Source organism: Momordica charantia, assembly GCF_013281855.1.
Source record: "Momordica charantia cultivar OHB3-1 chromosome 9 unlocalized genomic scaffold, Mcharantia_2.0 BLBB01000009.1, whole genome shotgun sequence".
In the NCBI taxonomy this organism is placed as follows: Eukaryota; Viridiplantae; Streptophyta; class Magnoliopsida; order Cucurbitales; family Cucurbitaceae; genus Momordica; species Momordica charantia.
Genome location: NW_028275167.1, coordinates 29,902,904 through 29,928,162, shown reverse-complemented (window position 1 = coordinate 29,928,162; position 25,259 = coordinate 29,902,904). Strand labels below are relative to the sequence as shown.

Genomic DNA, 25,259 nt, shown 5'->3' with positions numbered 1-25,259 from the left:
GGGTGGGTGTCTTTCATTATGTAACTTGTGGACAAGCATGTGATGCTTTTATTACATTCATGGGCCCCCAATAAGGCCCACTAATTTCCACTTCTCTCACCTCTCATCTCTCTCTCTCTCCCCTCTTTTAACATCCCTTTCCATTTCTCCCCCTCCCTGTAATTTTTTCCCTTTCACTAAATCCCAAACAAAAGCATCCAATTATGAATCTGTTATCATCAGAGATTCAGCTCCAATATGTCATTGAGTAGCTCATGAGTATGAAAAGAAACTGAACTATGATGTGAAACGTAGTCGTTTAGGGGAGATGAGATTTGTTTTTACCTCTGTTGGCAGCCACAGCTGAGGAATTGCTGGAGAGAACTGTCTTCTCTGGTGAATTGTGTTGAATTTTCAAACTTGAGGCAGCTTCCTGTCATACAAATCAAAATGTTACCTGTCAGTTCCATTTAGACCCTTTTAAAATTCTAATCACAAAAGCTAGCCCAACAAATCAAATATAGCTTCTCCTCATACTTAAAAACCAACATTTGACAACTCTCATTACCGATATGCAGGTACTCGACGATTTTCATAACCAATGTGCACATCTCGACAATCTCATTATCAACTCGATCTTCCATAGACTATTGAACAACTTTGGGATGGCTCATTCAAGTCACACGAACCAGTTCATCCGAAAAGAAAAGCCAAGTTCCTTTCCCAGCAGATGTGGATATTTTAATGTTACCTTTCACTAAATAAACAAATAAGATACTTTTTTTTATAGTCAAAGCATTTGACGAAGATGAACCTCTAACCCTGTTTGAGTACAGACATAAAGCAGACAGTAGAGGAAAGAGGATTCCCTTGCTTGATGTGGAACCAGGTCTGTCTTTGAAGCAAAAATTTTCCAAGACCCACCAAACAGTTTAACCCAAAAAGGAAAATTTTGCAAGCTTCCAGTAAGAAAGGGAGAGACTGCTCGGTCACACTTTAGATGGATCAATATCATAAGCAAATAATATAGAATAATTTACTTGTATTCCCATTTACAAAAGAATGCAAAAGTAGATTTGATACGATATGCTTCTTTCAGACATCTTACATACAATAACTATTACAATCTAAGTTCCTCTTGATGTGAATTCTTCTGTTCTCATTTCCCTTTAACTGTATATTAACAACAGGACAAAATGGTATTGATTTAAAAGTATGGCTTTCAGTAAGGCTTTTGAAGTGGGAAGATATAAAACAGGTAGAGAGCATCTGCCTGAGAAGTTGTACTCTCATGTTATGGTCTGACCTCTTTTGCTCATAAGTTGAAGAAAGAGAAACTATGTTATTTGTTCTTCCTTTAACCGTAGAAGTCCAACAGGCTGTTGACGTGAGTTCCCGGAATCAGTGTTCTTACTTGAAAATCTTTTCTCAGTAACCATACTTTGTGATTTTAGGTGAGGAACGTTGCTGTTGAATGTACTGTGGCTGGTGGTTCTACCGGCTGGAACATCGTGATTGTGTTTACCCTCGTACGTTGTTACTACAGCTTTTGGGTCTGTTGAAGCTCTCTCAACATGTTTACGAACATTGCATCCCGGAGTCGTGCATTTATAATAGCTCCTGCAGCGTGAATGAAGATCACTTGATGAAATTAGTAAAAGGATCAGTCTCAACAGCCACAAGCCAAATCAGTCTTCTTAATATTCCAAATTACATCCTAAGGAAGATTTTAGTTTTTAAGGTTTTGAATTTTTAAGGCCACTCTGTTTGTCAATACAGTGGTAATTTGTATTTCTACAACTCTTTAACTACTGGAACTGAATGAGATAAAAAGCACAAGCACCTGGGGTAAGGATTGCCTTTAACAATTTTCTGCCCGTACTTCCGCCACCTGTAGCCATCATCCAATAGATCGACTTCACTTGTGGTCTGCACAATGATTCTGGATTCCGTGAGGGTCCTATGGGAAGATGCTGGCTCTGAAACTCTAACCTCAGTATTCCTTCAGAGGGCAAATATGATATTGTTCATATCAATCAATAAAAGACAGCTATATACTTCAAACTAATGAGTTGAAAAGGTACATTCTATTACATAAAAATGCCTTACCGTCTCTTGGCATCGGGCTCGTCTTCATCTTTTTGATTCACTCCAGTTTCTATCTCACTCAATCCCTCACCATCACTAGTACCAGATAACTGTTCATGTGTAACAAGGCTTGAATCCTGATCTTTCTTTGCAATAGAAGACACAGCTGTCTGCTCATTCGATTTGTTCAAATATCCACTTTGAAGTTGAGAAGATAGCTCAGGATTTCCAGGAAAACTTGAATATCCGTTAGAATTACCGACATCCTTCGCTCGCTTATTCAGTTGAGGTCGTTCATGGTTGTGCTCACCTTTGTAGATAATTTCAGTAACCTGGCCTTCCAGAGATCGTTCAACCTTTTTCTTCACAGGACAATTCAGATGTGTGCACTTATAATAGCTTCGAGGAAATTCACTGCCCTTCACTTGTTTCTGTCCATATTTTCTCCAATTGTAGCCGTCATTAGCAGGCCTATCGACATTACACGAAGAAGGTGGCAATCTCTGATCTGATTGAGAGATATCCAATGACTCCGTGGTAGCAACTGCAGAGTTCAGTAGTGGAGGTTGCATCAGCTGATCTTTAGTTTTCTCGCCAGGAAATGTCGCTGAAAGCTCTGCGGATGCAGCGGGTGCTACCGATGAAGAAAAAGATTCTGCTTCCATTTGCTTATGAGAATAGGTTTGTGCAGCCTGCATGGTAACCTGTGCCAAAGCCTGCTGATGCGTCATTCCAAAAGGTCCCTATAACAAGCCATGAGTGAAAAAGTGAGAGCCAATATATACACAACCTTGTACAAAAAAAGCAACACACTAATAAAGAACAACATTGTCATATGCAGGCTTGCAGCTTTATATGATAAAGTCATTCAGTACCAAAAATCGTTGATATCATATCCATGTCAAATCAGTACTACAGTTATATAAGCACGAAGCGAAACTTTTTTGGCCCAAAAAGAAAATAGTCAGATTTTTTGACATGTCTGACTACTCTTCGGTGCTCACAACTAAGTAATTGCAAGACAAATCCCCCGGAGAGCTGAGAGGCGATACATGCTTAGCGGCAAATCTGCTTCAAACAAGTTCAACAAAGTAGCCCGAGTGAGGTACAAATCCTAGCTAAAAAGCTTGGCCAATAATGTAGATTAATGAATCAAGTTGTTTCTTTCTTGGTATCAGGACGAAGGACTATGGAATATAACTCTAGAAAAGGAACAATAAATTGGAAGGACGACATGGCATTGACAGGTTCCTAATAGAGATTATTGATTAGGAAACGAAGACAAACATCCATTTTTAGACAGCTTTGCATGCATTATCATTTTAGTTCACATAAAGATCAATCTTCAGCTTCATTTCTTCTATAAGACAATTCAAAAGATGGAAGCTTCCAATAAGAGCTAAAGTTCAAAAGACTGCAACTGAAATGGGATAAAAATTATCATGGACTGCCATTAACATCATAACAAAGGCTCAACAAAATGAATAAATCAGTTCTCTTCGTAAATACGACTATTTTGCTTCTTCCATTATGAGCAAACATGAAAGAGAAAACATCTGCCATAGAAACCGACGCCCATTTGAGAAAATTGGAGCGAAACGAAATGATTTCTGCTTTGTAACCTCTATTGCAGTACATCCTTTGAGACCACTTGACAAACACTTGATATGCAGATTCAATTGTCCCAAAAGGAATATAAAACACACAATAAAGCATGATCCCAATTTTTCTCATCATTGTTCTACAAAGTACTCGGTAATTAACAGATTATACTCAATTCAATGAAATTTTGTATTTACAACACGCAATTCAGATAAAAGAAACCAAAAACACGCAGCCTAGATATCATATAATCAGTTTGCAAAGTGATTTTTAAGCTATTACCTGACCGGGAGAAAATAGTCCCGCAGAATCCAGACCGGCTGAGCCCTTGAGCTCAAGCGCCGTCGGAGCGTGGGGAGGAACTGCCACCGGCGAGGCCATGGCTCCGGCAAGGAGCTGAGAGAAAGACTTGCAGTCGTCGGAATCGGAGAAGAAGCTCGAGACGAGCGTCATGGGGCCTGGGCTAAACCCGAATCCGAAACCCGGCCCACCGAAGAACGACTCCATAGAAGTCCGTGGCGGGAGATTAATAGTGGGCCGCGACAGAACGGCCTTGGACTTCGGCGGCGGCGAATTCGGTGGCTGTTCTTCTTCATCATCACCCATAATCCAAATTCAAACAAATCAACAGAAAATCAAGCTCTTTCTCGAATATACCAAAGGTTTTTCTGTTCTTGGGGTTTGTCCTCGGGATCTGAAATGGAGCTGAAAAAAGTCCACGCCGCAGTACACGAAAAATAAAGTGTAATTAAATTAATTCGAAGAAAAAATATTTGTCCTCTCCTCTTTTTGTTTTTGAGATTTCAGCTCCGATCAACTAGACATGAATATGACAAAATTAACTTGAAAGATATTTTTTTGTTAAATTCACACCCACAAACCCAAATTCCAGTAGCATACGGAAAGAGAAAAATTGGCCATGGGCAAAATCGGTGCACTTTATAAAAACTTTCATCTATTTTGGAAGTTTGTCGTGTTAGAAAACCAAGGTAAATTCCTGGTGAAACTTCAAATTTCAACTGCTTCGTTAAGATCAAGCTAAGGATTTTTTTTAATTGGGTCGTGGATTGTTGCAGGATTTGAATCAGAAATTCTGAAGTCTGCACGCACCAAAGTCCAATGCTTCTAAATCAAATAATTGATTAAGTTGGGAGTAGAAAAAAAAAAATAGAGCTGTATTTCGAGGTCTCTAGTACGATCCTCATGGTACGAAGATCTAGTAAATTAGAATTAGGAATCTTGATCAATTAACTTCTAAGTCATTTCAAGGTTAGGCATGATCAATTGTCTTGAGATCAAAGCTCTAAACAAAGAACAAATTTTTTTGTCCAAAAACCCAATCCTAGATGCCACATCATCAACCATAGCAAAAGACAAAAGATACTATACCATAAAATTGAAAAGTAATAAAATTACATTAAAAAGCTCTTAAATAAAATTGAACTGTATCATAATTTAAATTACTAGGCAATTCATATCATCTCCTCCTTTTGAGGATAGATATTTTGTTTATAAAGTTTGATTACAATATACTTAAAAAAACATTTTGAAGATTTATTCACCTGGGTACAAACAATGGGAAGAAATTCGAAAAATGGTTCGCCTATGGTAATGAAAATCTTCCCTCGCTGTTCTCATTATTCGTCATTGTGCATCGTATCATCAATTTTTAGAAATGATTGGTTTTATCAAATTTATAGTATTACAAAAGTATAAATACTATTTTGTATTGAGATTAATCATGTCAACATTATTCAATAATAATGCAGCATCCAACAATATAAAAATTATTTATAAGAAAAAAATTGATAGCTTGAATAGAGGAACTAACCACTATAAGAATATTTAAATTTTCCGACCTATACAATAAAACAAAATATATTTTTTTCAAAATATAATACATGATTATTCAGTGATGTATAAATTATAAATAAAAGAAATACGTAATCTTCTTGTTAGTATATATTTTTAGAGGGTTTAAATGAGGAGGGTAAATCTGTACAGTAATTTTTAAATTCGGAGTTTGTAGGGCGGAGGTTGATTTTGTAATTTTGGTGAGTCCAGAGGGACAAAGACGGAAAGCAAAAAAATATAGGACATGGTGGGCCCCTGTAGGGCCAGCTGGAACCAAATCAATGGAAGGGGTGGTGAAGACTAATTAATGTTGCTTTGATTTTCATGGAAGAGGCTGTGATCATGGGGCCACACGACACGGACATTGAAAAAATTAGTCAACTAAATTTTCTTTTCTGTGAAATTTTTTATTTTTTTAGGTTTCAAATTGATTTTTTTTCCTTTTTCCATAAATTATTATTAGAGGGCTATTTTAAAATTCATATTTTACCAAAATTATCATGTTATTATTTACATTTGTAAATTTTCATGAGTACGAATTTTTTCTAAAATATTTTTAAATAATTTCCTCAATTATATTTATTAATTTTTAATTATTTATTTGCAGATAAATGAATGGCCATTTTTTAGTACAATTAAAATATAAACTTATATAATTTGGGGATATGAGAGATCGAATCCGACCTCAAAATAAGGAGTAGATATCAATTACTGCTGAATTATGATCATGTTGACAGTATAGACTTATGATTACGAATGAATGATTGTATTTTAGTAATGGAGTGAACAAATAAAGAAATATTTCAACTTAATTATAATTATATTTTGGAATTCCAAAATTAAAAATGAAATTCCTATCATTTTTGTTTCAATCCTTTGGGTTTTCAAACTTCTAACAGTTACAAACTTTCGTTTATTATCATTTGCTATTTTTTTCAATTGTTTACCATTTTCATTCCTAGCTTTCTTGCATTTTATTAATCTTTTTTAAACATGGGTTCGACAACTTTTATTTTATTTTCAGCGGCATGCGACATATCACAACAAAGAATATTATTTCTTTTTTATTTTTTTCATTTTTCCAGTGATATGCAATACTTAGTATATTAAAACAAGGTTACCAAAAATATATTTCATAGCACCAATCAAAAATACATGTGGTATGATTTAACATTATAAAGTATATACATCATATATCCAAAACATAGTACTTCTAGTAACTTTATTTCCTTCATAACATTGTAAGTTGTCCACAAAACGTTAAATATTATTTAACATTACAAAATAGGTACAGTATATATCCAAAATATGTTCCATATCAATAAATTTAGATACTTAAACACATTTAAATTTGAATCAAACAAAATAAATACATATTATTTAAATTCTTAGAAACATCCCAAAAAAACCGAACTTTTTAAAGAGTATAACTGAGAATTTGAGATTAAAATGAGATTCGTACAATATAATTAAATGCAGCTGTCGAATAAGTCCAGCTCCATTTGAATTTATCTTTCCACTATATATATATATATATTTTATCTTTTGAAATATCACTTAACTATTTCTTAAAATTATATTTCTACAACCTTTTTGGTACATTTTCCCCATCATTAAAGACATTTAAATTCTTACCTAAAAACAAGGACAGGTTACATAATACTAAAAAAAAAAAGTAAATTATAAAAATCACCCTAAATTATAATAGTTGTTGCAATTACATCCGTAAACTTCTAATCATAAAAATTAAACCCTCCAAGTTAAGTAATTGTTTGTATTAAAACTTTTACGTTAGTTGGGTAAAAATTGCCATTAAAATTCTTCTTCAAGAAACAAAAATAAAACTCTCCAACTCAAATTCAAAGAGCAGCGTTCAGTTCGTTGAGGGGGAGAGAGAGCAAACAAAAAGAATCTTGAAAATTTGCAAAGTAGAACATGGAAGAAGACAAACTTTGGGTTCTGGCGAGTTTGTGAAATTGGAGATAAGGTGTAACAAATTTCTCACCAAAATACAAGAAAATTATTGGAATCTAGAGAAGTTGGAGTTCCTAGACGTCGATTCGAAAATTTCAAAATACCCAAATTTATTTGGGCAGATGTCGAGGTTGAAGGAAGTTCATTTGGGTGGAAATTTACTCGAAGGGCAGATTCCAGAGATATGGAAAAGCTCGAGAGTCTGTCTGAGGATTTGGATTTTCCAGCATTGAATCAATCGGAAAATTCCTCCATCAATGGCGGTGAATTCGAGAAGTTTCATCTCAGTTATCTGGCGCTCGACGGTAATAACCTGGAAGGAAAATTGCTATCGGAGTTTGAGCTTTTGAAGGTATTGAAATATAAATCATTTTAGATAATGAACTCAGCAACAGACTTCTATTTTCTGCAAAATTATCTTAAAAAATTGGGCGAAATTGAGACTAAGAGGAACCCAAAGTTGCGTAGGTGAATAACTAGAGAAAGTTAAAAATGGAAGCGTTTTAAGGAAGATGAAATTGGGTCAGCAATCAAACATCACATGTCAGAACTTCACGACAATTCTAACCCAACTAACAGAAAAGTTTAATTCAAACAATTATTTAAGTCGAAGGGTTTAATTTTGATGATTAGAATTTTGTAAGTACAATTGCATCTATTATAGTTTAGGGATGGTTTTTGCCGTTAGGACAGGTTGCATAAATTTTTAGCAACGTCCGAAAAACAAAAACAAGTTTTACAACAAAGTCTTTTTAAATAGTAAAATTTCCTCTTTTATTTCCTGGGCCTCTGACTTCCCTTCATTTTCTTTCATCAAACAGCAAAAATAACACATGGGTTATATAATTTGAATGCCCCAAGAAGGCATAAAATCAAGCTTCACAAAGCCACCGGCAAAGAAAATTGCAACATAATAAGCAATATAACAATAAAGAAACCACTACTATTGGTAACTAAATATAATACTTCCTCAGAAACGATGATTCTATCCTATAACTTCTAAACAACCATAGCAACTATGAAGTTTACATACTTTAATGACTGAAGACTAACCAAGAAACAACTTCAAAGTCAAACAGCAATCAGGAGGAGAAAAATAAATATTATCTAGAGTAAAAGACACCGCTACTCGAGAATATTCCGGTGGGGGCAGCAAACCAAGCTTCTCAGACATGTCAAATGACTGTGGACAAGAACATCTGGATTTTGTTTTGAAGAGTTTGCTGCATTTGTAAAGGGAACTCTATTTCGGGCCAATGTCCTTGAGAGCGCAAATTTGCTCCTCTCCCATTGAAGACATGACAGTCACAATCAGATCCTTCCCCTCATTAAATCCATCCTTGATCTGCAAGACATAGTACCAGTAGAAACTTATAGATCAATAGAACATTATTTTTCAACCACCTAGATAATTTGGTGCTATAGATTAGTATTATGCACAAGAAAACAATTACAGACTAAAACAATTAGAATGGACAAACTTCGAATTTTTAATCTCAACTAAGATGGTTCGCTTGTTAGTTAATCATGGACGAAATGCATTTCTGAATTTTAAAAACATTTTAGCAATTATAAATTTAAAAAAGTGTTATTCAAACCTTCCCATACACATTACACACATCCACATTTTGCAACAAACTCAAACCCATATCTCTGAAGAACATAAGCATAATAAAAGGAGGAAAAACAAGAAAGCAGAAAGGCATCCACACTTAAAACTCCATACCCCAGAGTGGAAATTGGAGTCCCATAATAACAAGGACCGGATAATATACTTTAAGAAGTGGAGAAAGAAATAATTTCATTGTAACAAGCAATATGGTACTGTAACAGCAGAGGAATCTCAGGATGCAATCAATCATTAAGGCCAATTAAACACAACAGCACAGAAAATGTTAACAGCCAAAAAGAAAATCTTACCTGGGACAGAAGACTCTCATCGGTTGGAAGCCTCAGGTCATCTTTGGTGCTACCACTGTCCGTTAGCAGGCTAATCTGGTAAGTTTTCATTAAAATTAGGGTTAGCCACGGTGCTCTACATGAACAACCAACCAGTGGAAACTGATACAAAGAAATAAACAAAGAGAATTTGATCATACAAATCCGTCTTCAGAGATATCAATGAGCTGGTAGTCAGTGCGACTGACATGGGGAACCTGTGTTTCAAGAGTTCAAGAATAAAAAATCACAAACTAACACAAACAAACCTACAACCTACAAAGAAAAGTATAAAAGTAGAACAAGATCTTCATACGTCACAGTTGTGGGAAGAGGGGACGATATCTTCCAGCTTTTTAGTAGTGAAAATGTCAATTCCAACAAAGTGACATTTAGCATGGCCGTGCTTTCCAGTCTTAGAGGTTGAAACCTCAACAACCTATAAACGAAAATACATAAGCCTAAGGTCAAGTTTGGTTATAGAATAACATATTACAAGATAATAAATGTTCTACTCAAACGGCGGAGGAGAAAACTAATACCTAGAAAAAAACGGACTGAAGTACGGTAGCTTCATACAATTCATTAGTTTCATTTTAGCTAACTAGATGGGTCAATCAATTTCACCCAAAAGAAACGGACGATTGATCTAGAAAACTAAATTCGATGGACGACAGCATCTCAAGAGATTAAAAAAGAGACTGAAACAGTGTAAAAGCACACCCCATATCAACAATCAGTAAATAAAACACAATTATCCAAAGTCACAGAACAGAACAGGAAAAAAGAAAGCCCTTAAAAATGATATAGACGTAACGCAACAAGAGAAGGAGAAACTGAAGCAGACGATACATCTAAATATATATAGATACTACATATCAAACAAAAATTATGCGAATCGATGGGACAAAGGATGAGAGACAATTGAGGTATCAGAACGAAAACGAAACAGACCTTGCAAGGCCTGCCCTTGATGACAATGTAACCATTCTTACGGATGGTCCCGGCCTGCTGAGGATAAGTCTTGGAAGCTCCGGCGTCGGCCTTCGACTCGAAGTGATGCTCCTCGTCGGACATGGCTCTGTAGGTGAAAAGAGTGAGAAAGGAGAGGTGATACAGAAAACTAATAGGAGGGGGTTGACACAAAAAAAAAAAAAAAAAAAAAAAAAAAAAAGCAAATTTATACACGAGAAAAACGAAGAAGAACAGCTTGGATACTAAAAAAGGAAAGGGAATCCTAGGGTTTCAAGAAAGTTAACGAAAGTAAATGCTTTCGTGTAAATAGTCTCACCGTTGGATTAGAGATGAACGGTCACCACAAACTTAAGTTTATCATATTTAAACAAATAAGGTAAACGACATAATAACATCGGATCCGTGGCGCAATGGTAGCGCGTCTGACTCCAGATCAGAAGGTTGCGTGTTCGATTCACGTCGGGTTCAATTTTCCGTTTTTGATTTTTTCCAGTTTCTTTTCCAAAACTTGCCTCTTCGTTTTTTAATTGGGCTTGGGCTTGCATTACAGGCCGCACGGCCTGGAACTTAGAATCGCTCACTTTCAAAATTGAAATCCAACTTTTTTCACGAGCTAGGATCTGTTAGTTGATTTGGAACACTTGTTCTGGTTTCCAAATTCAAATTTTGTACAGACACATAGAAACCGTCTTTTCCAATTCAATGGCTATGCCCTTTGTCCAGCAGAGACATCCAACACTTACATCCTAGTTGAAAGATTCCAACACCGCCTTCTAAAACATTATGAATAAATGTTCCAAGGGGCTGGAAATCAACATACCTTGTACCATTATGCTCAAGAATGTAAGCTTCAAGTTTTTTATGATTTGGTGCATCAAACACCCAACTCCAACAAGCAGACACAGAGAAGCCATAGTGCACTGTCTTGTTAATTTGCAGCTTACCCTGGTAGAAATCAAATAACTATGGTCCCAAAAATACAAACAAAGCTACAGATCAAACAAGTTAAAACCTTGACTAATTTTTCATATATTTATACAGATGAAGCAGACCTTAAGAACAATGTCTTTCTGCAATTAAACAGTCAAACATGAGATCTATGTTACGGAGCCAGATATTTCTCCATCATCTTTGGAGTCTGTTTTCGTTATTGCTCCAACTTCCTCACTGCCTTGATAGTTGGCCTTCACCCTCCGCACAGGCACCGTGACAGAGTAAATAGTTCTGAGATCTGAATCAGTAGAGACATTGAATTGCACTTTATCATCTGAATCTATTTCAACAAAATCTGAAAGAGTACTCAAGATGTTGTCCACAATTTTTTGTTTAGCTTCATCATTAACTGCACATCGGTCAGACAAGAGAATCATCTTTAACCGCTGCTTGGCAATCGTAGCGTTGGATTTCAATTTAGATGTTGATGATGGAAAAATTATCCTCCAAGCCAATATCAATCGCTCCAAGAAGTTCATGTTAATGGAACTAAGGATAAAGCTTTCTTGACTTAGGGATTTTGGTGATTGTTCATAATTTGCAGAGCTCTCAAAACCATCTCGCAGGGAGATTCTACGTATGCTATCATTTTCATGTGCCATGGTGTGCCATTTTGGCTTGATTCCTTTATTTCCAAATCTCCTGTGAAGAAAACCAGAGAGGTCCACCTGCAGTGTAAAACAAGAACCCCAAATCAATGAAAGCCGATAATATTTGCAAGTTTTCCAGTGGGCCCTTCCTGCATTCTAAATTAGACCATATCGATCTCTAAAAAAACATTCAATAAAATCCGGGAAAATATGGTCAATTCTTTCCAGCCCTAAAAAGAATTTAGAAGAAAAAGATTCAAGGTTTAAAAAATCCCCAAAGGTAGCCATCTCAGTCATGTATGCTTCTTGGGCGGTCTAAAGAGGAAAAAGAAAAAATATGCTCAGAAGAAAACCATCTGTAAGCATAACAAGCATTGGGCCATCTACTCGACTGACATAAAAAAATTTAAGAGATACATCCATGATGAAACTTGTGGAAAACCAGACCAGAAATTTTGAAGACCTTGCAACTATCAAAAGACGGTCAAATAAGCCATGTCAATCATTGAAATTGAAACCTAACTCAGTGCACCAGCTTGACCAGTACAGCTAATAAGAACGGGAAGATCTCAGATGAAGAACATCATTTGAAATTGAAACCTAACTCAGTGCACTGGCTTGACCAGTACAGCTATTAAGAACGGGAAGATCTCAGATGAAGAACATCATGACATGCATGATTACCACTCATGTAGTTCTTCAATAGAACCGCAGTCAGTTCTGCAATTCTTGATGATTTGTACCACAAAGAGCGAGCATTCTAAACATACAGGATATGATGATTGATACAATTATAGAAAACCGGAGCCAAGTTGAAGCGGCATGAAGAAGTATTGAGTAAAGAATTAAGTCCAAAGTGACTAATGAAGTGAACAAATATCCAGGGAAACGACTAAGCTAGTGATATTTGAACACGACTGTCTGAAAATATGACAAAGCCAAAGGCAAAATTCCAAAGTCAGATAGCAGAAAGCAAGAACTAGTAAACTATAGGCATGCCCGACTTCACTCAAAAGGCCAGTAGCAATGCAAACGGGGCTAAAGTAGTACCGAATGTGAAAATCCATTCCAAGCATTCGTTAGCAAAGCAGGTAGCAAGAAATAGTCCCTACACTACAAAACCTTAGAATTGCCATTATACTTTACCGGATTCCTTTACTACTTTCCATTTCTTTGTTGGAAATAAAGCAAAGAAACGAGATGAATTTGACGAATGGCAACAAACTCAGATGAAATTGAAGATAAGGAAGCGTAGAGAAATGGAGGTAAGAGAATTGATTTTCAGACCTTGAGAGGAAGGAGAGAGTTCGGAGGATGCCGTGGATAACGAGAGCCGAGTGTTGCAAAAGCCCTTGGGTCTCCCGGAAACGCCATTTTCCAGTTTGCCTTTCTCTTCCCTGATTTTCAGACCATTCTGTTTGCGGCCGGCGCTGGGCAACGGTACAGCCTACGTTTGCCTGAAACGACGACGTTGTATATCCGTACCAATGTCCATCTAAACGACGCCGTCTATTGACGGGTAAAACCAAGATAATGCAACTCTTTACCACTTTTTGAAGAAAAAATGCAATACTAAATTACTATTTTATGTTTTGAGAAAATCATTATTTCATTTCTTATGCTCTTTCTAGAATAGTTTTTATACGACCAATTAAGGATAAGAGTTAAAACTAGTTCAAACATTTGGTAATAATATATTTCCTTTTTCTCATTTACAAATGCTCTCAAAACTATATATTATAAACATTGAAGATACGACACTTTTGTTTCTTGTCACAAACTTTTACCAAACATTTTATTCTATTTAATGAAAAATAGAACAATGAACACAAGAATAGTCACTAAATGCATAAAGAATGAGAGGAAGAAAGTCCCTTCAAAGTCTATCTACTCTGCTATTTTCATGTTCTCACTTCCAGAAAGGTCCAGTCCTAGACAAGTTGGTTTATGGTTTATCTGGTTCTGTCACTCCTTTATGAGAGAACTTGACATTTGACTATAAAGAGAGAACAGAGAATCATATGAGCACAAAGCTCGTGAAATAAATATCTATAAAAGGGACAAGATTGAGGCTTCTATATTTGCAAAATGCAGCATATGTAACCACAGGATTCATATCCCTGCTTCCTTAATGATACCAACAATGTGTGTCGTACTTTTGAATATCAGAATTCTTCTACTCTAACGGCGTCACGGGGCTTTTCGTACGCATCTTTCGATCTCGACTTCTTCACTCCTGCTGTGAACCAGACCTTATCAGACTTGTAGCCCTCAACCACCACGCTTGTCACTTTCACCCACACTAGGACCTTCGTCTTCATTCCTTCAATGCTTGTAAGCTTCCCTCTATGAAGAGTTCCTTTCACCCGGGTCGCGTATCTGACTATGGAGGAATCCGTGAAGCTTATCTCGCAAGCGGATGGCAAGTGTACAATCAGCTTCGATTTGGATTCGTCGAATTCATAGCAGATTGTGTTCTGAGGAAAGAGGCCAGGTGGTAAGTTGTACTCGCGAAGCAAATCTGGCAAGCTCTTTAATGGCTTACCTGTGGGAGGAAAACGATAATATCAATACTTATATGGGCTATGGTTTTCTTCAGTATTATGCTCACATAAATCTCTTAAAACTTAGTGCAGAAGATGAGAGTCAGTAACGAGGGAGCAGATTTTGTTTGGAACATGAACAAAACAGAAATGCAGCAGACTGGAAACACAGCGCAGGCAAAGCCTGAGTACTGGCAGATTCAGATAGGAACTCGACCAAAAGGAAAAGTAAAAGAGGAATTTCCACAAAAAAGCTCAGTTATGATGATAAATGATGAGGCAAAAGGGGAAAATGAACTCTGCGACTAATTATGTCAGAGCTAAGTGTTCTATCTTCAAATTCTATGTAATTTGATTCGTAAAATGGGCGAAATTAGTGTAGTGATAATTGTCACCATTCGCCATCTTAGATAGATTAGATGCAACCTCGTCTACCAAACAAGGCACTGTCTAATGAGGGCTAATTCATTGGGACTTCTCGTTTGGAGAAGCTGGAGGTTGAGGTGGGGATTTGTCCTGCGCTGCGCAATCAATTCCAAATTGCAGCAAAATTGTCCATCAAATCCGGAATAAATGTTCAATCATTCTGATATAAAAAGGAGAGAATATGCAAGACTTCACCTTTCAGCTTGTTGAAAATCCACTTAGCCTTTTCTTCAACGGTGTTTGAAAAGGTCTGCAATAAAAGGTAACATGTATAAGATTATAACCAACCAAGGTCTAAGTTTAATGTTCCCAATACGTCAATAGAAGGTGCTCAGCGGTTTAGCCGATGGCAGTTGATATTTTAAATACATATATTGTGCATTCGGATAAATTCTGTTTTTGCTGTGTTCTCAATTAAGCTCGTTGACATTTGACAATCTGAATCAAAATCTCCTAGATATAACGATTTTAACTAAAGAGAGCGTCGATTTTGACAGATTGATGGCAAATATTAATAAATAAGTTCTCATTCCAGCATTCATCTTGGGGTTTGATCCAAACAGATTTTAGTCGGTCAACCGGTTTCCATAAGAATTTTCTCAATCTTTCTTCAAAGGTCATTTTTATCGAACTGATACAATCAACGAAACCCCAGTAAGCCCCTTCAGTTCATTTTCACTTCCATTGTAACCCTATCGCCCAATCCTCTGCGTTAGTGGAAGAACCTAACGGATCTCGCCCCAGTCTTGGTAGTAAGCGAAAAACATTACAAAACCAGCAGCTAGTGGCATTAAAACTAAGCTACATTACTCAAATCGCGACGAATAGAAAGAAACCCAACACCGCAAATCAAAGAAAAACAGCAGGCAATGATTCTTGGAGGAGAAAAATTAAGAAATACAAAGCAGAAACAGAACAAGAAACTCACATGGATATCGTCAGTAATGTTTGCGAATTCCTCCTTGGCTTTCTTCGAAATCCACAAGCTCCCGACCTTAATGCTGCCCACTTTCGTCAGAGCCTTCTCCATTTCGCAGCTCGAAGCGACCTTCTCTCGTTCTAGAACTCGGCAGTGAGATCAGAAAATTGCGAAGCGAGAGTATGGTGGGGAATGGGAGCCTCACCCATATAAATCTGAAGCTCTGCTTGGAGACGACGCTGCCGTCAGATGAAAAATTGTGGCGCTCTGCGTTCAGTCGAGAGACTGTGAGTGTGGAATTAAATTGAATCGAGAGGGTAATTCAGTAATTTTGCCGGCGGAGGAGGACCAATTGGCGTGGAGCTAATCTTCTGGCTTTTCCGCGGATTTACTGCGATTGCCCTTTGCGACGCTAGGTTTGGTTAAAAAGAGCGGGATTTTCTCTCTCCCTCTCCAGCCGTCTTCATTTAAATATTTAATATTTTATTAAATCATCATTTTATATAATAAATTTAAATAATTGTCGGGTTTTGCTTTTAAAAGAAAAAATTAAAATTATTGTGTAGGGTTGGTTTGATGATGGTTTTATTTATTATTATTTTTTTTTTTTGTCTGTACATTTTTTATCGATGTTTTTTAATGTTGTTTAATTCACAATGTCGCTGAAATTTCAATAAAAAGTGTTATTTTCGTTTTGGATTCATTTTGTTTTTAATTTGTATTCTTTAAATTTATACCCTTTATTCACATTTGTACTCCATCCTTTAAAACAAATACTTGTGAACTCTTGACCCAAATTTCAAAAATTATGACTGGGATTTTTTTCTTATTTTTTGTATTGCAGTTCAAGTTTATAAACTCAATGTTTAAATCTTATTTTATAGTTTATGAATTCTTGACTTTAATTAATTTCAGTTCAGGTAACCAATCTAGCATATTGACATAATTGTACTACAAATTTTATATACGAATAATTTGTAATACGAATATATGACTACTTCTTAAGAAATTTAGTGAGTGAACTATCATATTAAAATTATGATAAAATGAAAAATGAAAAATATCAAAATAGTCGCTATTTAAGAGTAAACAGATAAAAATGAACCTTTCGAAGGTATGGAAACAAAAAAAATAAGTAAAATTAAATATATAATGATGTAATAGTACTTAATCCTGAAAACAAGGTACAATTCATATAATATTGAATCCGTAGTGTTTATTCGATTGATAATAGTTGGCAAACACGAGCAACAATCGACACTTACTTTATTCATCGAAGTTGGAAGTTCAAACGCTCATACCTCTAATTTTTAACGTATCATACTAAAAAACGACTAAAGTTACGCGTTATTAAATAGTACTGTAATTTTATTTGTTTTTTAATGGTACCAGGTGAGAAGTCAAGAAAAGAAAAGAAATGTCCATTACTTTGTAGGGAACCGTGATTGGTAAGACAGGAATCGATTGTATTAGATGATTGGATGATGAAGATGAATGGGCACATGGGTTGGAGTGCTCAATCCTGCGACTGCATGGCCTACAGCTCAAAAGTTGATAAAGACACTCCCCCCTTTAATCTTAATTAATTAATTAATTAACACCCTTCCTTTTTTTTAGAATTGCCAGAAAATCTTGTCTCTCTTTCTAAGTTTTTTTTTTTCTAGGTCGGTGCTAAATGCTAGGAAATTATAAAGACAGGAAAATAACGTGGGAGGAAAAATGTTAAGGATGACAGTATTCTCGAAATAATTGTTGTCATCTTATATATCATGGATAAGTACCATTAAAATAGTATATATGATATTGTCTGTTTTAGACATAATCTTCCCTCTCATCAAGTAGTCAACCAATCTTTCCACACTCGAACAAGAATAATCTCCACAACGGTATGATACAGTTTGCTTTTGGGAACCTTCACGTCTTTGTTTTTTGTTTCACCCAAAAGATATCGTATTAATAGAAACAATTGTTTCATCTTATATGCCAGATCGTACTATTTTATATTTTGTTTGATTTTTTAGATATGCAACCAAAAAAAAACTTAATTTCATGAATAATTTAGTGTAATAATACATCATTAATACAAAAATTAGCAAAATGAGAAAGCCAATGACAGGTTCCTTTGGATAGAATTTACACGTGATCGAGTTTAAGGTTCGAGAGGGTTCTTTACCATTAATTGATTGATACTAAATTATTGGAGCTTAATGATATTATTCTATAAGAATTGATTTAAATGTTAAGTTTTATTTCACTATTTTTCTTTTCTTTTTAACGGCAGCTGCTTGAGTTTAAAATTGACCTAATTGATTCATGTCTATGTGGAGTTTAAATTATCAAACAAAAAACCAATTTACACGCAATCAAATTATATTTTTAAAATTAAGCCATCTTAAAAAAAGTTTAGAATTTTATATGGAGTGCAGATAACTCACTCGAGTAACTCTCTCACTTTCATTGCTTTATAAAAATATAAAAAAAAGTGAGATTAATAGAAATCAATATAATTGTTGGGTAACTACACATATGAAAATTATGCTAATTGCTTATACAAATAATTATAATTAGATTTAAATGGATCCATCCAAATTAACCATAATTCAATTTGTTAACGTATTTATTCTCGATCAAATGGTCGTAAATTCGAATCCACCGTTCTATCTTGTCAATGAATCCAAAAATTACGGTAAAAGTGAAAGTAGCAAGGAAATAATGGGAATCGGAATAAAAGTAGGGAGTCGCCGGTATAAAAAGAGGGGGAAAAAGTGTACTTTTATTTTCCTTTTATCATTTCTGCCTTGTGGAGTATAATTTTCTTTTTCTTGTGTACAAAGTTGGTCCAGCCGCCCTCTTTAATTTTTGAAAAAAAAAAGTTATCCACCAAACAAATAATATTTATTTATTTATAAAATTTTAATATATGAATAAATAATTTTAGTACTCACCAAATGTTCAAATGGGCACAAAGTATGTTGGTCAAATTACAAACTATGTGCACGATTGAGCCTATGTTAATTTTAGCAAATAAATGGTAAATAATTTATTTCAAATCATTAAATTTTGAATTGTGTCGGTAGATATTTATCGAAGTTAGCATTATTAATAAAATGATGACATGATATACACATTGATAAACTTGATTAATGGACACATTTTTTGAATTTCGTCTAATTGATACATCATACGACATAGTATATTATGCATTTTTTCTTATTTGTTAGCTTAATTAAAGGAAGGTACACGTGGTAATGGCATAACCACTCTGTCACGCTCAAATGGCAAATATCCTATTCCTTTCAGACATGTGCGATGTCAAACAAATATAAATATACAATAAATATGGACATAAATGTAGAATGCGAACTTGCAAACCAAGATATTTATAATTATAGTAATAAATTTCTCTACCACATTAATAATTCTCATAAAAATAACGATGGACCGGAGTGGAGATTGGGTGGGGCCCACACACTGATTCATAAATACCACATCACACTTTTTTAGGCTGTGGTTTATGAATGAAACGGACTTCAAAGACGACAATACATTAGATCTGGTCGCTGAGATCAGAGAAGACGTGTAACTGCTCAATCACCACCGTACGATGTTGTACAGCTGTTTTCTGACAATCCCAACCACCAACCCTTTTTTCCTCGTTTTCCCCAACACAGGCCCAAATACTACACACTCGATCTGGGCCAGGAATAAAGCCCAAAAAACATGATTCGAATTGGGCCTGAAATTCAGGCCCGATTTTGCTGTCAGGCGGCGTTTTGACTCGACACGTCCCGTAACTGCGGAGGGAGAAATTTGGTGGGGTCACGCAGAAACAAAGGACGGTTTCATGATTAGCCGTCAACCCTAGGATTTGTATACTTTACCAAACGGTGGGACCCACATAGAATATATAATATAATTAAAAAAGAAATTTTCAAAAAGGAATTTTCTGTTAGGGCAAGGGCAAGGCACATGGAGAACGTATCCTGGTTGTAGTGTACTCTATACGGGAGCTGTCCATGCAACCATGGGAATAAAATCGTATTACCCAATAAAAACGATTCCTATATATACTCTATTAATATTATCGAAATTATATTTATATATTTTTAAAATAACGGTAGATTATTTTAAAAATGTGTGAAAATGACAAGGCTGGTTGGGCCATCTTAAAAAGTGGGTCCCGGTGCAAAATGACATGTGGATGGGGCCCACGATGGTGATCGTGTTTGTAATGATCTTCACTCCGCATCCCTAATCTCGGAAATAAAACACATCTCTATTTTTGTTGGGATGATTAAGCGAAAAATAACTACTTAACCTCTCCACTAATCACAACATGCGATGTAGCAATGATTCTAATGGTGATTTGCCTGTAAATACTAAAGGAAACTCTACCCTCATGTATGCACGAGTCTCATTACAAATTTCTTACCAAATAATTTTACCTAAAAATTTAGTGTTTCCAGCATTTTGCAGTTCTCATTTTGGTTTATTGAGAATCTATCGAGTGACCAAATTTGTGTGGAACAAAATCTAACTCATCTCAAATATGAAATATTTGGATTGGATTGGTTCGAGTTATTCGGGTCATTAGCATACATATTGTATAACAAAAAAGTAAGTTATATTATCTTACACATTTATTTTCATATTGTCTAACATTTAGTCAAGATCCTTGAATTTTTTTTAATCAAGATCCTTAAATTGATATTTATTTATATGGTGGAAAAGTACACTCCAAATTTTTTTTCAAAAAATAGTTTTAAAGGTCGTTAGAGAATAAATAATCCATAAAAACTAATTGAATGAAATAAAATTAAAATAAATATAACTATTATTATATACTTTTTGTGACCCTTGAACCAACTAAATCTATAAAATTTTCATTTATTTGAACTCATCTCAATCCAAATTAATTTATAACCCAACCTAAATCGAATGGATTGGATTGGATTGGGGTAGATGATTTTTTCGAGTCATAAGGTTTTTGGAACACCCCCAGTAAATACCACATGATTTGATCAATATGCCGTTATAATTGGACACTGTCCATAAATACTTTGGTTGAATCATTTATTTTGGCTCGACCAAAATCTGCCACGTGGTTGCCTTATATGCCCTACATCTACAATTTTATCGATGCATGTTCGAAATTTAAATCGAAACACACAAGAAGCAACAAGCCAAATTATCGATTTTTTTCTAAATTATCAATTAAGTAACTATAATTCTAACTCGATTTCAGTTTAATCTCAATAATTTTCAAATGTTTCAATTTTGTCTTTTATGATTGAGTTTGAATTTCAATTGTAGTTGGTGTACGTGTTTTTCAAAATTTCGATTTAACTCATATGATATGGTCAAACTTCGCTCATATTATTATGGAATTCAAAATATGACATATCTTTAATTCACGTGACAGCAAATTGATGTTTCTTAATTGACGTTAATTAACTATATTAAAAAAAGGCGACAGATGGCTAAAAAATTGTTTATAAACCATTAATAAAGTTTAAAAAAACCATAAAATCTTCCCAGCATAATGAGTTCAGATGATAAGAGTTAGAGATCTCTGTTACTATCTCAAAAGTCAATAATTTACGGCCTTATAATTGTTGTATTATTTTTTAAAAAAGAAGAATATAGACTGAATGGAACATGCTTAGTGACTGACGAAATAGGTAAATTAACCGAAACAATAACAATACTAAAAAAGACAACATTTGATCCCAGCCATTGAAACGAAGGATCGGAGGGTGGGAGAGGCAGTGGAAAAGAGTTATTTGAAAAAGGCTTAAAATTTGTCTGTGGGGAAAGGGAAAGGGAAAGGAAGGGATGGATAAAGGGAAAGAGACAGACAGGTAATGATAACGAAAGAAAGGGGAAGAAAATGGAATTTAATAAAATAACAAAAATTAATTTGAAGATTCGAGGGTGGGGACCACCGGGAGAGGGGTATTTCCGTCAGAATGGGGCAGTTTCGTAATTTTTGATCATAAATTTGGGGGCAAATGGTTTTTCCGTGGCCTAGATTCGTGGACGGAGATCGACATGGGGATTTGAGAGGGAGCGGCTATAACTATAAGGAAGAGAGATTGGTTCCCATTTTCGCCACAACCCCATTTTTGGACTGCGTGAAACATGTGTACGGATTATCCCGTTTTAATCGCGTTCCGCTAATCCCCTTAATTTACTAAAACACCCTCTCTGCCCCTTCCTTTGTTTAATCGCCTAAATTATCTATACTATATAAAGAGGTGTAAATTTTATCCCTCCGGTTTATCCTTTAATTTTAATTATATTTTCTATTATTTTGAGTGCACTTTTATCATTCGTCTCTCTAAATTTCTCAAATTCCACCCGTTCTCCCTCCCTCCCTCCCTCCCTAAAAATTATACTTTCTCAAATATTATTTTTTCCTATTTCAAAAACTTCATTTATCTCTTTTAATTAAAAAATAGAGAAAATTAGAGGGGTGGAAATCGAAAAAAAGAGAAATTTGTAAAGATTGAGAGATATTATTTAGAAAGAGGAATAAAACCAGAGTAGTTGAGAGGGAGATTTATATTTGAATGATAAAATTATTCTTAAAGTAATAGTAATAAAATGATAAATTTCATGTGCATTGCATGTGTTGCTTACCAATTATTAAAAATGCCTTTACATTTTTTTCGCTTTAAATACAACATGTGGAGGTGGAGGTTCAAACTCACGACATTTTAATTAAAGATAGATGTTTTATCTGGTTGGTTTGAATTGGCTAAATACTTCTAAATTTGGAAGTGGGTGAAATTGATTCAAATATGATTATGAACAATTATACAATTAAATGAGTGGAGAAATATTATGACTAATGAGTTGTGAAGGGAGCCGTGACAATGTAGTGTCTAAGAAATGAACAACAAATGGAATAAGTATGGATAACCATGAGACAATCATTTATTTAAGGGAGTATTTTAATTTATTTTGAAAGTTAATAATGGTGGAAGTGGAAATTTTTAATTGAAACCATTTTTAGATATTTTTATGATCCTTAGTTTGAAATCAAAATTGATTTATATTAAAGGAGATTCGACAAATTTGTTCTATGATAAATACGGGAGTTGTGAAATTTACAACAAATATGTGTTACTAAAAGCGTTGACTTTGATAACAAAATTTGAAATTCTTGTGCATATATAGCGAGAGAAGAAGAACATGTGAAAAATGATTAAGAGGACATTATTTACTGGTCTGGAGATTTCATTTTTGGCTGGACGTGGCCAAAATAAACGAGGAGAGTTGTAGGTTTTATTTTGTTATTATTATTTTTCCTAACGAGTTCAAAAAATATAAAAATGAAGATCCGAATGCGTGATATTTTTGTTGAGATATTTGTCTTAATGCGGGATAATTTTAGGTTCAAAATTGAGACTTCAAATATAACAAAAAATTTATAACTTAAAAAAATAATGAAAAAATATAATATTATTAGAAACACGTGAGAAAACTCTCTTTATAATTTGTTCAATGTTTTTTGTTTTAGCAGGGAAGCTTGAAATTTACATGTGAACTTCTCCCACAAAAACTTTGAAATTATGTTTTAATTTTTACTATATTTTTTTTAATATTTATTTACCCAGACAACCTTCCCCAAAGTGGAGACCTTGGTTGATTGATTAATTAGTGGGTTACAGATAAAAATGTCAAATTTTCGAAACTAAAATCGAAAAAAAATAAGGATCACCGTAGTGATTTGACCAAGGAGAAGTTAATTTAGATGAGTTAATTTTTTTTTTTCCGAATTAGAGTCTTAAATTAATTCAGAAATCCAAGCACTATTTGTTATCTTTTTCCTTCTAAAACACCCAAAAGAAAAGATAAAAAAAAAAATATTGTTTTTGTTGACTTGGCATTGGATTTAATTGTCGAAGTTAAAAAAATTGAGGTAACGGTAAGCGGGGGCTTAAGGTGAACGGAGGAGACAAAGGAAGCGGACACAGGCTCCCACTTCACTCGGTTACCACTCTACAGGCAACTGGCAACTGGCAACTAGCTGTATTTTTTTTTTTCTTTTTTATATAATTAATTATTTGTTTTTATTTTAAAAATTAAAATATTCGTGATATATTTTAGTCCATTTACTTTCAAAAAACTTATTTTGGTCCCTATATTTTTTTAAAATAATTATTTTAGTCCTTCTATTTTAATTTTATCTCATTTTGTTCCATCGTAATTTTGTCATGATATAATTTTATTCACTCGTTAAATTCTTTGAAATCCAACTATAAATTTGTATTTAAGAATTTCTTTTGTATTTAAATTTTACAAATAGGAATCAAAATAGTCATTTTCTAAAAGTATATGGATTAAATCCGACATCTTGAAAGTACAAAAACTAAAATTAAGTAAGTAAAAAGTACTAATGTATAAACTGTTTTTTTTTCCACTAAAAATCCAATGCCCACACGCTTTGACTTATTTGACATTTTCAAAAAACTTACAAATTTATTAGATGCAAAAATTGAAGTTTCATACATTATTAGATTATTAGATATTGAATTAAAAGTTTAGAAATTAATTTGACACTTTTAAAGTTTGAGGATCCAGTAGACATAACCAATCAAAGGGTAAGGATTCAACTTGTAATTTAACCAACTTTTTCCAATAAGTTATGTTTTATGATCCTCGTACATTAATAACAAAATATGATATAACAATTGCTTCTATATTATTGAGAGACTACGCTGTTAAATAGTTGAAGTTAATGATATTTATTAGACCAAAATTAAAATTTTAGAAAATTTAGAGAGATCTATTTGATTTTGTGGTGTAAAATTCACATTTTTTTTGCATATTTGTTAAAATAAATTAATCTAATATAAATCTGTTGCTACAAGGTAATAATAGGTGAAGATAGGTGAAGGTTAGATTCGAATTTCTGACCTATTGAAGAGGTCAACAAAATGATTAGATTTTTCTTAGTACAACAATATGTGGGGTGAAAATTCGAAGCTACTATCTTTTTTTACTAGAATAATATAATTTAAATAGTTGAATTTTGTTAAATTCACAAATAATTAGATTTAACAATTAAGAAAATATCACTTTAAATAAATTAAATAATAAATACCAATGACATCAATCCAATTGACAACGCCCAATTTAAGTGCTCGCATAAATACGAATTTATCAGGAGGGACAAAATACATACTGTATAAAAAGAAAACTCAACATCCAAATCCAGTCTATCATTTAAAAAAAAAGTTAAATTTAATTTAGTAATTCAACTTTCAACTTTATTTTATGTTATTTTAGGACTTGAATTAAAAGAAAAATACTGTTAAAATTGAAATAGGAATTATTAACCTTCGTGGTTCTATATTAAAATCAATTGAC

General features: G+C 34.2%; 4 protein-coding genes and 1 non-coding gene across 5 annotated transcripts; 1 reads left to right on the top strand and 4 right to left on the bottom strand.

The window, feature by feature from the left end:
• Nucleotides 1-993: 993 nt before the first annotated feature.
• LOC111019219 (putative WRKY transcription factor 3) lies at nt 994-4,532 on the bottom strand. The gene is made up of 4 exons (XM_022295559.2): nt 3,952-4,532; nt 2,089-2,810; nt 1,823-1,981; nt 994-1,599 (listed from the first exon to the last, which is right to left on the bottom strand). Exons 1-4 carry the CDS (start codon nt 4,273-4,275, stop codon nt 1,317-1,319), a joined length of 1,488 nt encoding a protein of 495 aa, XP_022151251.1. The 5' UTR covers nt 4,276-4,532; the 3' UTR covers nt 994-1,316.
• Nucleotides 4,533-8,420: 3,888 nt separating this feature from the next.
• LOC111019214 (eukaryotic translation initiation factor 5A-4) lies at nt 8,421-10,644 on the bottom strand. The gene is made up of 6 exons (XM_088117897.1): nt 10,622-10,644; nt 10,390-10,516; nt 9,752-9,874; nt 9,597-9,653; nt 9,418-9,492; nt 8,421-8,842 (listed from the first exon to the last, which is right to left on the bottom strand). Exons 2-6 carry the CDS (start codon nt 10,510-10,512, stop codon nt 8,741-8,743), a joined length of 480 nt encoding a protein of 159 aa, XP_087974023.1. The 5' UTR covers nt 10,513-10,516; nt 10,622-10,644; the 3' UTR covers nt 8,421-8,740.
• A 162-nt stretch (nt 10,645-10,806) lies between these two features.
• Nucleotides 10,807-10,878, top strand: TRNAW-CCA (transfer RNA tryptophan (anticodon CCA)). Its single transcript has one exon. It is a non-coding gene; the product is annotated as a tRNA-Trp (tRNA).
• A 453-nt stretch (nt 10,879-11,331) lies between these two features.
• LOC111019095 (cell division topological specificity factor homolog, chloroplastic) lies at nt 11,332-13,528 on the bottom strand. Its single transcript, XM_022295381.2, is given in 3 exon segments — nt 11,332-11,511; nt 11,514-12,071; nt 13,281-13,528. Coding segments are annotated over 3 exon segments (693 nt in total). The 5' UTR covers nt 13,368-13,528; the 3' UTR covers nt 11,332-11,463.
• A 288-nt stretch (nt 13,529-13,816) lies between these two features.
• Nucleotides 13,817-16,243, bottom strand: LOC111019230 (DUF538 family protein (Protein of unknown function, DUF538)). The gene is made up of 3 exons (XM_022295579.2): nt 15,891-16,243; nt 15,158-15,212; nt 13,817-14,538 (listed from the first exon to the last, which is right to left on the bottom strand). Exons 1-3 carry the CDS (start codon nt 15,990-15,992, stop codon nt 14,159-14,161), a joined length of 537 nt encoding a protein of 178 aa, XP_022151271.1. The 5' UTR covers nt 15,993-16,243; the 3' UTR covers nt 13,817-14,158.
• Between the last annotated feature and the right edge of the window lie 9,016 nt (nt 16,244-25,259).

What these genes read in the sequence shown, in the direction of transcription:
- LOC111019219 (XM_022295559.2), bottom strand. Translation starts at nt 4,275, where the DNA reads ATGGGTGATGATGAAGAAGAACAGCCACCGAATTCGCCGCCGCCGAAG. An exon ending in GACTATTTTCTCCCGGTCAG is followed by an intron (nt 2,811 to 3,951) that starts GTAATAGCTTAA and finishes GGCTTGTTATAG; the next exon opens with GGACCTTTTGGAATGACGCA. An exon ending in AAAGGCAATCCTTACCCCAG is followed by an intron (nt 1,600 to 1,822) that starts GTGCTTGTGCTT and finishes TTCACGCTGCAG; the next exon opens with GAGCTATTATAAATGCACGA.
- LOC111019214 (XM_088117897.1), bottom strand. Translation starts at nt 10,512, where the DNA reads ATGTCCGACGAGGAGCATCACTTCGAGTCGAAGGCCGACGCCGGAGCT. An exon ending in TCAAGGGCAGGCCTTGCAAG is followed by an intron (nt 9,875 to 10,389) that starts GTCTGTTTCGTT and finishes TTTCGTTTATAG; the next exon opens with GTTGTTGAGGTTTCAACCTC. An exon ending in CCTCTTCCCACAACTGTGAC is followed by an intron (nt 9,654 to 9,751) that starts GTATGAAGATCT and finishes CTTGAAACACAG; the next exon opens with GTTCCCCATGTCAGTCGCAC.
- LOC111019230 (XM_022295579.2), bottom strand. Translation starts at nt 15,992, where the DNA reads ATGGAGAAGGCTCTGACGAAAGTGGGCAGCATTAAGGTCGGGAGCTTG. An exon ending in ACATTACTGACGATATCCAT is followed by an intron (nt 15,213 to 15,890) that starts GTGAGTTTCTTG and finishes CTTTTATTGCAG; the next exon opens with ACCTTTTCAAACACCGTTGA. An exon ending in GATTTTCAACAAGCTGAAAG is followed by an intron (nt 14,539 to 15,157) that starts GTGAAGTCTTGC and finishes TTCCTCCCACAG; the next exon opens with GTAAGCCATTAAAGAGCTTG.